We start from the raw sequence: 14,153 nt of genomic DNA, 5'->3' as shown, positions 1-14,153 counted from the left end.
TGCATGCTACACCCGGGGTTGAAATTAGATAGTAGGAGACTGACTTATTCAAGGATAATTGAGCACTTATTCTTTTTGTACTAGGTAACTTTACCACATACAAAGAGAAGCGTTTATCTATATATCTTTGCCTCTTAAGGGATTCTCTCATCACTGTGGGTTGATGAACTGGTAGACATGCTACCCTCTGTTCTTCCTGAGGGTAAACATCGGTTAATGTGACATTTACTCTTAAATGCATCGTGTTTAGATTTTGCCAGTTCAGATAGAAACAAACAAAAGATGCAAGTCGCGGGAAATGTTTTCATTGTTCAACAGCCACCTTTGCTAATGAATAATTATCTGACGTGTCTTGGGCAGGCCATGCTCATGAAGTAGTGTTTTCATCATGTTCTCTCACTTATTTCGTCAATCTCTGACTCATTAAAGACACAAATGTAACATACCGCTCGCTGGACATGACTGATGGCTGTTAACAAACTAGATAACTCCAGATAGATAGATAGATATATACTTTAATAATCCCGAAGGAAATTCAGGGTGACATCTGCTCACAAAAGATACAAATAAATACACATAACAGCAACTGACACAGACAACAAGACGTTATATAAATTACATAATTAACATAATGACATAGTTACAACAACAGAAAAACCTAACATAAAAAAGGAAGCATAGGAACCTGATACCATGTCCAGTCTGTGGTATTTTGGCTTGATTATTCAGATCTACTTAAAGTCTGTCACATAAAAATACATCTCTGAAACGGTTCTTCTAAAACCTGATTGAATGCACAAAGGGCATCACATTAACTTAAAAGTGGCAAGTACAGTATTTTCCACACTGTAAGGCCAAAGAGGAGGTTTATGGATGTAGTGAAAGAGGACATGATGGTAGTTGGTGTGAGAGAAGAGGATGCAGAAGACAGGGTTAGATGGAGGCAACTGATTCACTGTGGCGACCTCTGAAGGGAAAAGCCAAAAGGAAAAGAAGAAGAACAAGAAGAACAAGAAGAAGGTGCACTGGACTATAAGGCGCACATTCAATGAATGGCCTATTTTAAAGCTTTTTTTCATAAATAAGGCACACTAGATTATTAGGTGCACTGTCGGGTTTTGAGAAAATTAAAAGTTTTAAGGTGCGTCTTATAGTGTGGAAAATATTGTAACTGTTTTTGCAGAAAAAAGTGGGACGAGACCATGTACGTGTATCCAAGAGCCCTGTGTAGGACTGAATCCATCACTAAATGACTAGGGTTTTGTTGAACATCTTCTTTTTATGATGATGGAAAAAACACAAAAGAAGCTTTGTGATAGTTTTATGAGATATGTTGTATGTGACAATTGATGTGAAAATATCCCTGCATGAAAGCAAAAGCCACAAATCCATTCTTGAGATATCAAATGATTTTTTTTCCAAGAGCAAATCTGGAGCCTCAGAAATGTCTCAGCAAGAAGAGGGAGAAGGGTAAGTGGCACTTCTGTCTGATCTTTTCTTTTTTTTTTTAGGTCAACAACTAAGCCACTCTTTACACAGCGACGAGTTGAGGTGAAGCTTTACATACTCAAGACTGAGATGGAGGGTAGAGATTTTTTCCACATCATTTGTAAAAGAATTGAAATCAGCGAAGGAAGCTCAGTAAGATGAATTAGTCTTCGCAGCTCTTCCCATAGAGAAGAACATGAGACCAAATAACAGTTAAGAGCTGATGTAGGAAAAATTTACAGCAAACACCGTTTAGAACAAACATTTGGTAGATACTGTAGTGGCTACCTTGAGTTGTGCTACAATACAACTTCTTTTCCATTTTATTTGAGAGGAAAAAAACACAGACAAAGCCTGCATGTTGTTTTTGAGGGACGCAGTGATGTGTGATGGAAGCTCCTGAAACACACAAAAACTAGTGAAAAAAATGTCATCCAGAAATTCATTGAAATCTGAGAAAAGATGACAAAATAAAAAGAAGCAAAAACAACCATGGAAGCTAACAAAAACACAACAAATCAATCAGGAGCAACATCGCTGGCGGCTGTATACACATCACATCAGGTCTGGTGTCTTCAAAGACTTTCAGAGCGAGCCGTGCAAAAACTCCATTAACTCCTGACAAAGGACGCAAATGAATCCCGACATGTGGTGGAGTGGAATTAAAGAGACCATCTCTAATCATGACAAACATGAGGCGATGACTCCAAAGTGTATGCACACACAACAGAATGAATGGAGATAACTCATCAACTAAACATTCAAAAATAAAAGTAATTAGGAAGCACGCAAGAACAACAGACCCCAAACAAAAACTGGCTTTACAAACATGAAGCTTTTCTTATCATGTGTCCCCAACCATCTAGAGAGGAAACTCAGGGCCTTCCAATCTCCCTGTCTTACATCTTCTCTAACTTCTCCTTGAGTTTGTGCTAAAATGTCCTCAGTGAAGGGTAGCACAGGGCTTTGCGCAGACAGCTGTGCCAGCGTCTGCAAAAATGACAGCTAAGGCCCGAGGACTTTGGCTGGCTGCGCCTGTCGAGCTGGATCCAAGCACTCCCGCCACACCGCTCCGCCACAGCCTGCAGGTGAACTGTCTTCAGTGCCATATGGAGTTAGGGGAAAATTAACACTGAGATAAGGAAACGCTTGAAAGTGCAGAAATTGCAGCTGTAAGAGGTGATATTGTGACTACACCATTTATATCATGTATAGAGTGGATCATACGTCAGGTGATAAAAGTCTGATCACTAACTTAAAAAAACCCACCATAATAGAAGCATGATATGAAGGAAGGAGAGGCACTCTGAAATCAGTCCAACCCCAGGCTGCGTTCACACAAAGTCAAAAGTGCTCACATGATCACATGACACTCAGTTCCATCAGTTAGTGAAGTGTACAGGCAAACCTCAGTTTCCGACCACAATCTGTTCCGGAAGGCTGTTCGAATACCAATTTGTTTGAATTCCAAACACATTTTTCCCATGACAAATAATGTAAATGGTCTTAATCCGTTCCAAGACGCTAGAAAACTACCTTTTTTCAACATAATATCCATCCATTTTCTGCCGCGGTATCCGCGTACCACATGTAATTTCACCATGTCATTTATACATCAAATTGTATAGTTATGAAACATATCAAAGAAATGTAAAAGAAAGAAGCAAACATGAGAAAGAAATTATTAAGTACGATCCTGTGACGCTCTTATTTTTGGACTTCCTGTTGTACCAGGGAGTGGTTGCATGTAAATATAAAGCTCTTGTTCTGTTGAGTGCGACATGCGAAATGTGCCAGTGTTCAATTGTGTGTTCAGGTGAGCGTAGCGGGCTCCGGCTCAATAAAGAAGAGAAAAACTTATTTTGTTCCGCTTATCATTCACCACGCAGATTCCGGTACGAGTTACCGTCGTCTTTTGGACAGAACTTTACGGTACCTTAACTCGTACCATAGGCAATGGAATGCAAATTAAGTGAAAAATTATTGAATACAGTAAACTAAGATAAAAAGCACATTACAGTTAAAGCATAAGAACAATAAAGATAAGAATTTTTACCTTTGTGGTGGTGAGCAGTTGGCATACGGAGAGGAGGAGGATGGATGTTACTGCGTTTGTTTAGTGTTCGACTTCCAAATTTTGTTCGACTTCCAAGACAAAAAAAATTCTGAATTTTTTGGTCGAATTCCTATGTGTTCGATGTCCAAAGCGTTCAAAAACTACGGTTTGCTTGTACACTAAAACATTTTTATTTGCAGTCAAAGACCAACAAACAGACGTAAGTTCATAACTATCATGTCAAACTGACAACGACTGGAGAACTCAACACGCGGTCCAGTCGGCCTCGGTGACGTAGAAAATGAAAATATGAATTTTTCCAACAAGTGACTTGCTTTGGACTTTTCAACAATTACTCCTCACTGGATAAACTCCTGGGCAGCCTGGAGGTAACCTGAGGCAGCCGGATTTAGATCGCTTAGCCAGAGATAAACCCATCTTAAAAGGATAATGAAGACATGATGGGATTGGGAAGTCGCTTCTGTTGTCGGCAATTACATTTGAGCAGGATTTTTACTTAGTGTAATAAGAGGAAAAAAATGAACACACATGGAGAAGAAGAAAAGCTTATTTCAAAAGAACTATAGGTTGAAAAATATATTTACTGCCATTTTTGTCTCGTTCAGGTCTTTCAATATTTATAACAGAATAATTTAAACAAAATGTTCAAACTTCTTTGGACATAAATAGAGGTTGGGAATCACTAAAATCACTCATTAAACAAAGAATGATCTTATAATGTCAATAACTAAGTAATAATCCTAAACATTAATGTTAAATTGTTTAGAAAATGTATCTTTCCGATTCAAATAATAAATCTAATTATTTTATTATCAGATTACTACTTATTAATTATTGCTTAAAATCAGAATCTTGTTTTAGTTGATCATGTTAAATGTTACAAAATCTGATCTGAAGAGGCATTATGCAGGACAAACACAACACTTAAACACTGAAAACATCTCCATTTAAATCATATTTTATAAGTGGAAAAGGAATCACCACTAAACCCATATAAAATATTTTCTGGTTATAATAACACTACTGAAAAATTCAGACTAAAAACACAAATGAAAGTGAAAATCCACTCACCTGTGGATACGGGAACATGCCTAGAGCCAACTGTAAGAGGAAGAAAATTTAAATCAGAGCCCGTTTTCTTAAGATGTTTGAAATAAAATAGTCGACTATTTTGAATCTCTGATCTCAGTTCATTCAGCGGTTTGTAGACATTTCAAACAGCCTTTATGACACTTTAGTACGGGCAGCTGAAGTCATTTTAGGCTGAGTATAATATCTTTCTTACACCTTCTCAGAGATACTGTATGTGTGTGTGTGTGTGTGTGTGTGTGTGTGTGTGTGTGTGTGTGTGTGTGTACACAGTACATATTCTTACAGATCCACTTTTGAATGAAACAACTCAAGCCTCTAACAGGCATGGGGGGGGGGGCGAGCCAGCTTTCAGACTAAATGAATGTTTAATGGCTGCTGGACTGAAGCCTTGGTCCCGTATCCGTGTGTATGTCCTTATGCATCCATGGATTTCCTTCTCCAGCATCTTAATGTTGTCGAATTTGAGTGAAGACAGCAGAAAAATGCTGCCAAAGCCGTCCTTAGAGGTGAACCCCCCCCCCCCCGCTGTTAACGCTTCCTCATGAAACATCAGCTTTTAGTTAATAATCCCACACCCACTATGACCACCTGTGGAGTAGAGAATACAGGGATAAGGAGGATGAGGACAGGATGGTGGGACAGTTCTGTGTCGTGTGTTATTTTGGCTGGGGGCGGGGGGCCGGTTGTGTCAGTTCTAGCCTACATTTTTGCAATTCACATGGGGTGACCATTTTTATCTGGTCAAGGGCAGCATATTGGCAGCATTGTATTATTAAGAAAAAAGAACCACTTCCTTTCCTTTTCAAATTCCAGACACACTATCAAACTATTAAACTTTGTCGTACCTCCATTAAAGAGATTCCCACGCTCCATACGTCGGCATGGATACCGTACTGCTCTCCTGATATCCTCTCTGGCTGTGGAGCAGAAACATCAGGAGGAGAATGCTATGACAATCTTGGTTCTCCTGCTAACTCATCTCTAAACTGCTGCAACAAGAAAATGATTTGACATGAATATTAACTTTGATGAAACACTCACCGCCATGTATGCATTAGTTCCTACATAGGTTTTGGCAATGGAATTCACCAGCTGTAAATAAAACATGCATGAGACACTCAGGATCCATCGCTACCGATGCACTTCAGCAATAAAGGTTAAATGCATGAATTGATGACGAACGTAGGACACGACAATGATCAATGCACGCCGATCCTCCAGCATACTCATGTTTTAGAGAACATAATAATCCGTGTAACTTGTGAAAACGTAACTTTTTTGTAATTGAAAATCTATAGTTGTTCAAATCCAGGCATCTCTCCAGTCCAAGTTGTGTGAAGCAAACACTGAACAGCTTCTCAGTTAAGCCCCAGAAACCGTCACCTGAGACTTACTTGTAACCATGGAAACAAAAAGAAATTAAAACAAACAAAAAATAGCACCAATGCTTGGTTCTTGCGTGCAGGAAATTTTAATAATAAACAAATTAATGTAATATTATTTGATGTATTATTTGGTGTACAAAAAAATCCACCAAAGTCCACACCGCAACCATAGAAACCATAGATGTGACAGGTGTCGGTAAACCAGTTTTTCATTTATGCTCCAAAACAAAATGTAACCGCCAAAGACATAATCCCATTCCTGTATCCTTTTCCCCACTTTAATCACGTGAAAGATTTAAAAAAGTAATAAAAAGATCCAAAGACAAATAAATACTGCAATTCTGCTCGCTGTGTAAATTCACAATGTTCAGCAGATCATAATAAATGCTACTCCACACAGTAACTTTTAGGAACCTTTCCTGTCCTATCCTGGGGAACAAAAAGCCAGGAGCTCAAAGTAATTTGCTGAAATCTCCTGAATGTCAGGCTGATATTTCGGGCTGCTCTCAACCTTCGCACAAGGGAACAGGAGTCAGACAAGGAGACATTAGTGAGTTCATGTGTTGTGTTTGCAGAAACAAAAGGTACATGCCATCAATGACAGGACTGTGATAATGAGTGTCTGCTCCCTTATGGGCTTGGGGGGGAGGGGGGGTGTACATGTGACAGAGAGATAAACAAAAAAAGCTAAAGAGGACGGGTCAATGTCAGCAAGGACTGGGGAAAATTCACCTTGGAGCTTCCAAGGAAGAGGAGGTTAAAAATGAAGAACAATTCATAATAAAACGGTCCTCAGGGTAAATGTTTTGGGGAACGCTCAAGGTCCGAAGGTCCCCCCCCCCACCTCGAATACGATACAAACACACACTCATACACAATGACTATGCTATTGTTCCTACCCACGCTTTCCCCACTGCTCCCGAATGCATATGAATGAAACTGTGCTGTTTTGTGTGTGTGTGTGTGTGTGTGTGGGGGGGGGGGTTATATGAGTGGAGGACCCTTGGGATGGTGCTGATGTTGAGATGAAACTGACTGCACTGATTGACAGGTTGACCATATGCGTGTCTGTGGTGATGCAGCATCTAAGACGTGCTGTCCCTCCTCTATTTCCATCCGTTTCTCACCATCTCTCTCTCTCTGTCATGCTCACACACACAAATCAGTATACCTGTGTGCTGACACCAAAGTCACAAAGCTTGACTTGTCCCCGGGTGTTCACCAGTATATTGGAAGGCTTGACATCTGCGGAGACAAACTGCTTGATGGAACCGCCACATCAGCACTCTGTAGCGTATCTTTATCAACTCTGTTCTGCTTTTACAATAAACACACCGCTTTCAAACTGCCTTACTCACCTCTGTGAAGTATCTTCAGGCTCCACAGATACGTCAGGCCTTTTACCACCTGGAGAAACACATTAAACAACAGAATAAAGTTTGATTTCAAAATAATACTGTTCGTATTGGAGGACTTTTGGCTTTTTTAGATCATTTCAGGAGACGTGTCGGTTTCATAAAAGAGGAGTCTTCACAATGATCAACCTTCTTGTGGATGAGGAGAATCTTTTAAGTGAATGCAATGCCCTAAATAATTCTCTCCACCAAGGGCAGACACTTCAATGCAGGTAAGCAGGAGAACTGAGACTAGGAAGAGGAATTCTGCTGTCATTGAATAGAAGGCAATGAAGTCATTGAACTGAGAACAGATTAGGTGATGTGGCTGCAAAATGCATATCTAAATGGTGCAGATGGAAAAGGGTTGCACATTTAAACTTCCTGTTCAATCTTTTTTAAACAGATTTGGTCCCAGACTTTGAGCACTTGTTCCACCAATCACAGAAAAGTATCTCCTACAAGGTTTAGTGAAGAGCAAAGTGATTAAGGTATTGAAATGCAGCTCTTTCACGCTGACAGAAATGCACTGAAGTTGTCATGGCACATAAGAAGTGTTCTTGTGGCATTTCTTTACATCCGAGTATAGAAGTAGGAAGAAAAGAGATGCACTTGCTTTTCACTCTAGCATGTAACTCTGTGTGGCTCGATTTGTACAATAACCATTTCATCATTTTACTTTTGTTAAATCATCCTTCATCTCCCAGTGAATAGAAATATTTGACTGTTTTCATTTAAGGGATGTGAGAAGTGATTCTAGGCTGCAGCGTCCTGTCAGCCGTCTCTAATGCTCATCAACCTCAGAGATAAATAACAGGCAGCAACAAAACAAAAGCTCTCTGAAGTCCCGCTGACTCAAAATGCGGTGGCGTGACGACAACAACTCCATCCACAGCTTCACTCACACCTTCTTCTGAGCTCGTCCTTCTGTGATAATTAACAACTATGACAGCAGAAAGGACAGGGAGCTGTGAATTAGAATTAACACATTAAATGGCTTTCATTGTTTGATTACGGACAAAGTTAAAGGGGGAAGCAGAAAAGAGGAGGTTTAGATGTGAAGGATAATGAGTGTGGACATGCATTTATCAGAATCAAGGCCATTGCTATCAAAATGATAGTTTTAACTGAGAACAGAAAGCGGGAGAACGAGAGATGAGAGGATGAGGGGAAAACAACACTGACTCAGTGAGTCACTTCACCAAGTAGAGGCTAATTGGAAAAATCACAGCTGTGGTTCTCTTTTCTTTAATCTCATTAATAAAAATGACTTTCCTCCTCAGACTTGTTCAGTATCCGACTACAAATAACAGGTCAAACAGAAAATGATGACTGCCAGGCACACATAGATCACACTCCAATAGACTACACATTTAAGTAAACTCAAGGAAATGCCTTTTGAGCCAAATCATTTTAACTTAAGCAATGAATCAAGCTAGATTTTAATGCAAACTCACTGCGACTGCGATCCTCCCCAGAACATGCTCCGGAATTCTCTTGTACACGTCCAGAGAACCTCCTGCAAAACACAATGTTTTTGTTATATTTTTCATTTAAAGCCACAGGGGCGGCAGTAGCCCAGCGGTAGAGCGGCTCCAATGATCCAAGATCAATGGTTGGATTATATGTGCATGTGAATCACTAAAGTGTGCTCCTAAATTCCCTTCGGGGATCACAAGAGTATATCAAATTAAAAAAAATTTTTTTTAAATTATTGCCACAATATTAAGACAAACACAAAACTGACATTAACCAATCAAATAATAACATTCCAGAATATTCATATAGTTGACAAAAGCTAGTTGCTTCCTTTTAATGGAGCTTTCAGCATTTTTTTGTATTTTGAACCAGCACCTTTGTCAAGAAAGATTTACATAAACATTCATATACAGTCATCTTATTTTATTCTTATGATGAATAAATGAAAAGAAATCCAACTGAAAGTCACTGATTTGTCCTTTTGCAGTCCAAATTTAACATCACTACTTTCTTCAATAATAATCAATAAGAGGAAACGATGGCTCAAAGAAAAGTTTTAGGAAGAAACGAGGTTGGACAGACTTTGCTGACAAATGTGTGAAACAGGGGAATCGTTGCATTAACACATACTTGAACACACACATATCACAAACGCAATCCAAAAACAGACGGTCTCCTATCTCACACCCAAATACAAACACACCAACAAATGCACTTAAGTCAGGATTCATCACACCCTTGTAGCTTTTAGCACACAGGCATGATAACCAGCCGGCAGCCACACGGCATTCTCTTGATCTGCTGAAGTGTAAATGGATACACAGTCGAGACGGAGGAGAGTTCCCTTAAGTCCCTACTAAACAGTTGTAGAGAGCAAAGATGAAAAAACAAAACAAAATATTTACCGGCATCCTCAGCAGAGGAAACTCACCGTCCATAAATTCTGTGCATATGGATATCCTGTTCTCCACAAAGAAGGCACTGAAGAAAGTGATGATGTAAGGCGAATCACACTGCAATCAAAGAAAGAGTCAATGTGACCATTAATGATCATGAAAAATACTAAAACAATTGAATACATTATGCTAACCATGCGTTTTACATAAAGCTGATCGGTGTGCAAAAATGTAACAGCTGCACCATCTAGATGCCTTCGTGGTGATGAGTCAGCATGACTCTGAATTTCAACAACTGTTTTTGTTTATTTATGATCTAATTCCACATGAAGTTCAAATGAAGACGACTAACAGAGCTCTCAAGCCTCATGCATATACGGTTGGAGATGAATGACCTTCCATTAGTTAAACTCTTAGTTTACTAACAGTGTAGAACTGGTTGGAAAGGAACGATCAGTGGACTAAAAGTATCTTTAAACAATCAAAACTAACCTTGTAAAGAATTTCTAATTCGGACATGATCTGCTTCTGTAATTCCACAGTGATGTCCAGAGGAATGACCTGCAACCAGATAAAAGATAAAGGACAGTATTAAGAAAGATAGGAGCAATAAATGTAGTGTAATATAGTCATATATACTTCAATAAATACTGAAGTCTTAGTTGTTTCGGCCTTCTGCGTCCAACATGGACGGAATCTCACCTTGACCGCCAAAACCCTCCTGCTGAGAAGATGGTACGCTCTAGAGAAAGGAGGTATGAGAAAAAAGAGGGAAATAAAGCGGTTTTAGTAAATAACTAAATTTTTACTTCTGCATACAAATTCAAACCTACTGTCACTTTTTGTTTTATTTTTTTCTTCTAGCTCAGGAGCTCAGATGAGGCGGCCTTGATAAAGTAATACTGATCAGACTGCTAAAATCAGGTCTTTGTAAAATAAGAATGTATTCAGCATCCCGACGAAGAGGAACTGATGAAACTAAACAATTAACAGAAACAGCAAAAATCTACAGCTCTGTGAGTCTGTGTGGGCATGGCAGGTGTCAAAGGTCACCGAGGAAGACCAGTTAGCTCCATCACGAGTTGTTTTCCAGAAAGGTTTGAGTTGCCAGCGACAGACTGGGCCCAGAACGATTTCATTATCAGACGTGTGAATGCCAAGCATCGGCTTTAGTTACAGCCGCTGAAGGTTAGTTTACTTCAGGAGTGACAATACCTCAGGACAGCTCAGCATACAATACTCATGGATGAATACTGTCCACCAGCTGCCATGTGATGAGGTTGAGGCAGGTCAGTGTGCAACACGGTCTGGTACGCCTGCAAGCAGCCTGAGCGAATGTGATACCTGGATGGTCACGTGTTTCTGCGTCCTACATGGAGACGCCGTGTCGTGTGAGGTGTGATTAACACCTCTTTCACTGGGGTATTGTGATGTTCTATTGCTACGGCTACAAAGACTGGTAGCGAGACGATTGTGATCGTTTCGTCTGCAGCCGCTGAGCCACCCTGTGTGTTACGGGTCTGCTGGAGCCTATTCCAGCTTGTTACGGGCGAAAGGCAGGGTACACCCCAGATGAGACGCCAGTTCATCACAGGGCCACAGGTAGAACATACACACTCAACAAACAAAGGAAGATTCTTCTTGAACCTTCCTGCGAGGCAACGACATTACCCATAGTGCCACTGTGACGCACTTAATTATACTATATGAATTAGAAAAGAATACAGGTCAAAATTTGCTCTGTTTCAGCCACATTAAAAGTTTCTTCAGCATTCTGTAAGTTTTATATAACATTACAGAGCAATATCCACCATCTGAGTTAAGTACCATGTCCAACCTGAAAGACGTGTTGACTACTTCTGATCTTAAACCTCATCATCTTTGAGACAAAGCCTTCAGCACCTCATGCTGATGGTCTTGCTTCCATTTTCATGTCCTGGTCTTCATTTAAACTACGATCAATATCAGTTAAGCATGACTGCTGCCTGTTAATTAAAATGAAGATGCGATTGCAGGTAAGCTCATGCGCATAGATGTTAAATACTTTTGAGTTGGTTTGTTGTGTGTTGCAGTCTGAAAAGAGATTAAACCTTCGCCACGCTGAATGGATCTGATCACTACGTAACACATGACAAACAGGCTTTTGTTTTATATGGTATGGTGCTGGGCGGCACGTTGGTGGTACAGTGAGTTTGTTTGTCTTGTGTTCATGATCAAGTTTGAGCGATAATCTATACATTAAATTAGACATGCAAGAGTGGACTCATTCCAAAGTTTTAATAAACGTGTCTTAAAGGAAGCCATTCGGGGCTGAAGACGTGGTGTGACTATGGCTTGATTAAAGCTCCAGTCTCAGACTGTCCTTGACCACCTCAGGGCCGAGCAAACCTGAATGAGTGACGGTGACAGGCTCGTGACAGCAGGAGACGTGGGGACAAGGTTACATAGCCCGCCCCGCCACCACTTCCCCCTGATCTGACCCCAGTAAATGCGCCCCATTCCTGGATCTTATTTACACTCTAGCTCGCTCTGTAATAAAAGCTCCATCATGCAGTATTCATTGGGCCTCCCTCTGTGTGTCTGAAGTTAGGTTTGTGGGTTAGAAGCAACGGCCTCCTGGATCAGGGCTAACATGGGACTCTTACGTTGTCACATGATGATTGGCTGCTTTTCTCTCCAACTATGGACTATGTCATGTGCCATGGTTATAATGGCTTTCCCATCTGACAGACAGACAGTTATACACACGCGTACATATAAAAGACATCTGTAGTACAATCCCTGACCAAATATTCAAACAGTGATTGTGGCAGGTAGTTAACACAAGCAGCAAAAAACACAAGGATATTTATTTACCTTGCTCTCAGGAATGATGAATCAGCAGAATTAAAGTATTTTGGATCATAGAGAATTTTGGGGAATAGGGTTGATGAGGAAACATAACATACACACGTGGCTTGTCCTCACACTCAGCAGTCTCACAGCCAAAAGCAGAAACAGACAGAAGCAACAGCTTCTTCTTCTTCATTGTCTAACACGCTAACACATCCACACATCCGCAGACCCCCCCCATAATGGATCATAATCCTTCCTTGGTATAGTTTGTGATACTAGATATCAACCAAGGTGCAGCAGGTTGCTGTAAAGAGTATGAAGAACCATTCCTCTGATATCCTTCCTTCTTTGTCCCCTGCAAGACAACAAACTGACTTTGAAGGTGCATACCGCCACCTACTGTACTGGAGTGTGAAGATGCTGAGCATATAAACAAAGCAAATTTGCTTTTTATGATTGACTTTATTCATCAATTATCAGAATTTCTTTAGGACGACTATGAAAAATTATTTGCAACAACAAAAGTTAAGCATGCCTCCTAAAATAATCATGACTTACATATTCCAACCCAGTGCAGCCATTTAAAAGAGATGAAACGTCTACCACAACCTTCATCTCTACCAGTGAGAGTGAATATGTCACTGAGAAATCAGTTTACATACTGTCATGCTAGCAAAAACAACTAAATAAATCAAGTGTAAACTGCAGCCACATTCAATTCAGTGTTAATCTAAAAATATCTGGACACAGGACAGAAGGTCACTAGCAATCAGGCAAATAGGTTGACTCTTCAAAAAATAATCCAAACCATGTTAAAAGACCAAAGTCAATAGGTGGGTCTATAATAGAACCACTATGGGCGTATAAGTAGATGTGATCATAGTCACAGTCAGGAAAATCTGCTAGTTTTAATTGCACTTCTGGATGGGGGTGTCATGAAAACAGCCTGTGTCCTTGTTATTGTCTACATAAGCCACATTCAGTTAGATTGGTGGACAGGAAGGACCTCTGAGAGTGTAATAAAAAAACAAAGGCTGACATTGATGGATGTCTAGGTCGGCACATGCTACGGCAAGCTGAGGCGTTGGTAACATCCAATTGAGTCTAAATGGCTCTGGGTCATAAATGGGCTAAGAGGTTAAAAGGTGGGGAGTGGTGATGTTTTCACATGTGATCAGCCTAATATAAGCTGGAACACAAGGCAGAGGTAGAAGAGGACAGAGAATTGGTTTCCAGGCAAGAAACCTGTCCAGGCCATTGGTGTGTTTCCATAGTGTTTCATTAGAAACACACCATTTCCAGCTTGATGCAACAATACTTGTTCTGTCCTGCAGCACAAATAACTCACAGATCAGTTCTGCTGAGTTTTTAAAAAATGGACAAAAATCAAATCAAACAAATGATGTCAAAAAATTGGCCGACCAAAGAAAACACACAAGGTAAGGAAAACCTGCTATCGTGCTTAATACTGTATCATGACTGAAACAACAGAGCGATGTGCTGGTGA

General features: G+C 40.2%; 1 protein-coding gene across 3 annotated transcripts in view; it reads right to left on the bottom strand.

Moving 5' to 3' along the window:
• The window catches only part of map2k5 (mitogen-activated protein kinase kinase 5), a 54,088-nt gene that overhangs the window by 25,586 nt on the left and 14,349 nt on the right, over positions 1-14,153 (bottom strand). The window contains exons 9-19 of one of the 3 annotated variants that reach the window (XM_068314114.1): positions 10,514-10,553; positions 10,304-10,372; positions 9,847-9,928; positions 8,894-8,955; positions 7,401-7,449; positions 7,214-7,287; positions 5,699-5,749; positions 5,503-5,574; positions 4,637-4,666; positions 2,758-2,816; positions 545-2,585 (exon numbers count right to left, since the gene is read on the bottom strand). In XM_068314114.1, coding sequence (XP_068170215.1) covers position 2,585; positions 2,758-2,816; positions 4,637-4,666; positions 5,503-5,574; positions 5,699-5,749; positions 7,214-7,287; positions 7,401-7,449; positions 8,894-8,955; positions 9,847-9,928; positions 10,304-10,372; positions 10,514-10,553 — 589 coding nt within the window. In that variant the 3' untranslated portion in view covers positions 545-2,584. Of the gene's footprint in view, positions 1-544; positions 2,817-4,636; positions 4,667-5,502; positions 5,575-5,698; positions 5,750-7,213; positions 7,288-7,400; positions 7,450-8,893; positions 8,956-9,846; positions 9,929-10,303; positions 10,373-10,513; positions 10,554-14,153 lie in introns of those variants that run through there. The other 2 variants (XM_068314105.1, XM_068314096.1) reach the window with 2 other exon arrangements.

This window comes from Antennarius striatus, chromosome 1 (genome assembly GCF_040054535.1).
Source record: "Antennarius striatus isolate MH-2024 chromosome 1, ASM4005453v1, whole genome shotgun sequence".
Taxonomy (NCBI): domain Eukaryota; kingdom Metazoa; phylum Chordata; class Actinopteri; order Lophiiformes; family Antennariidae; genus Antennarius; species Antennarius striatus.
This window is presented reverse-complemented; position numbering and strand designations above follow the sequence as displayed.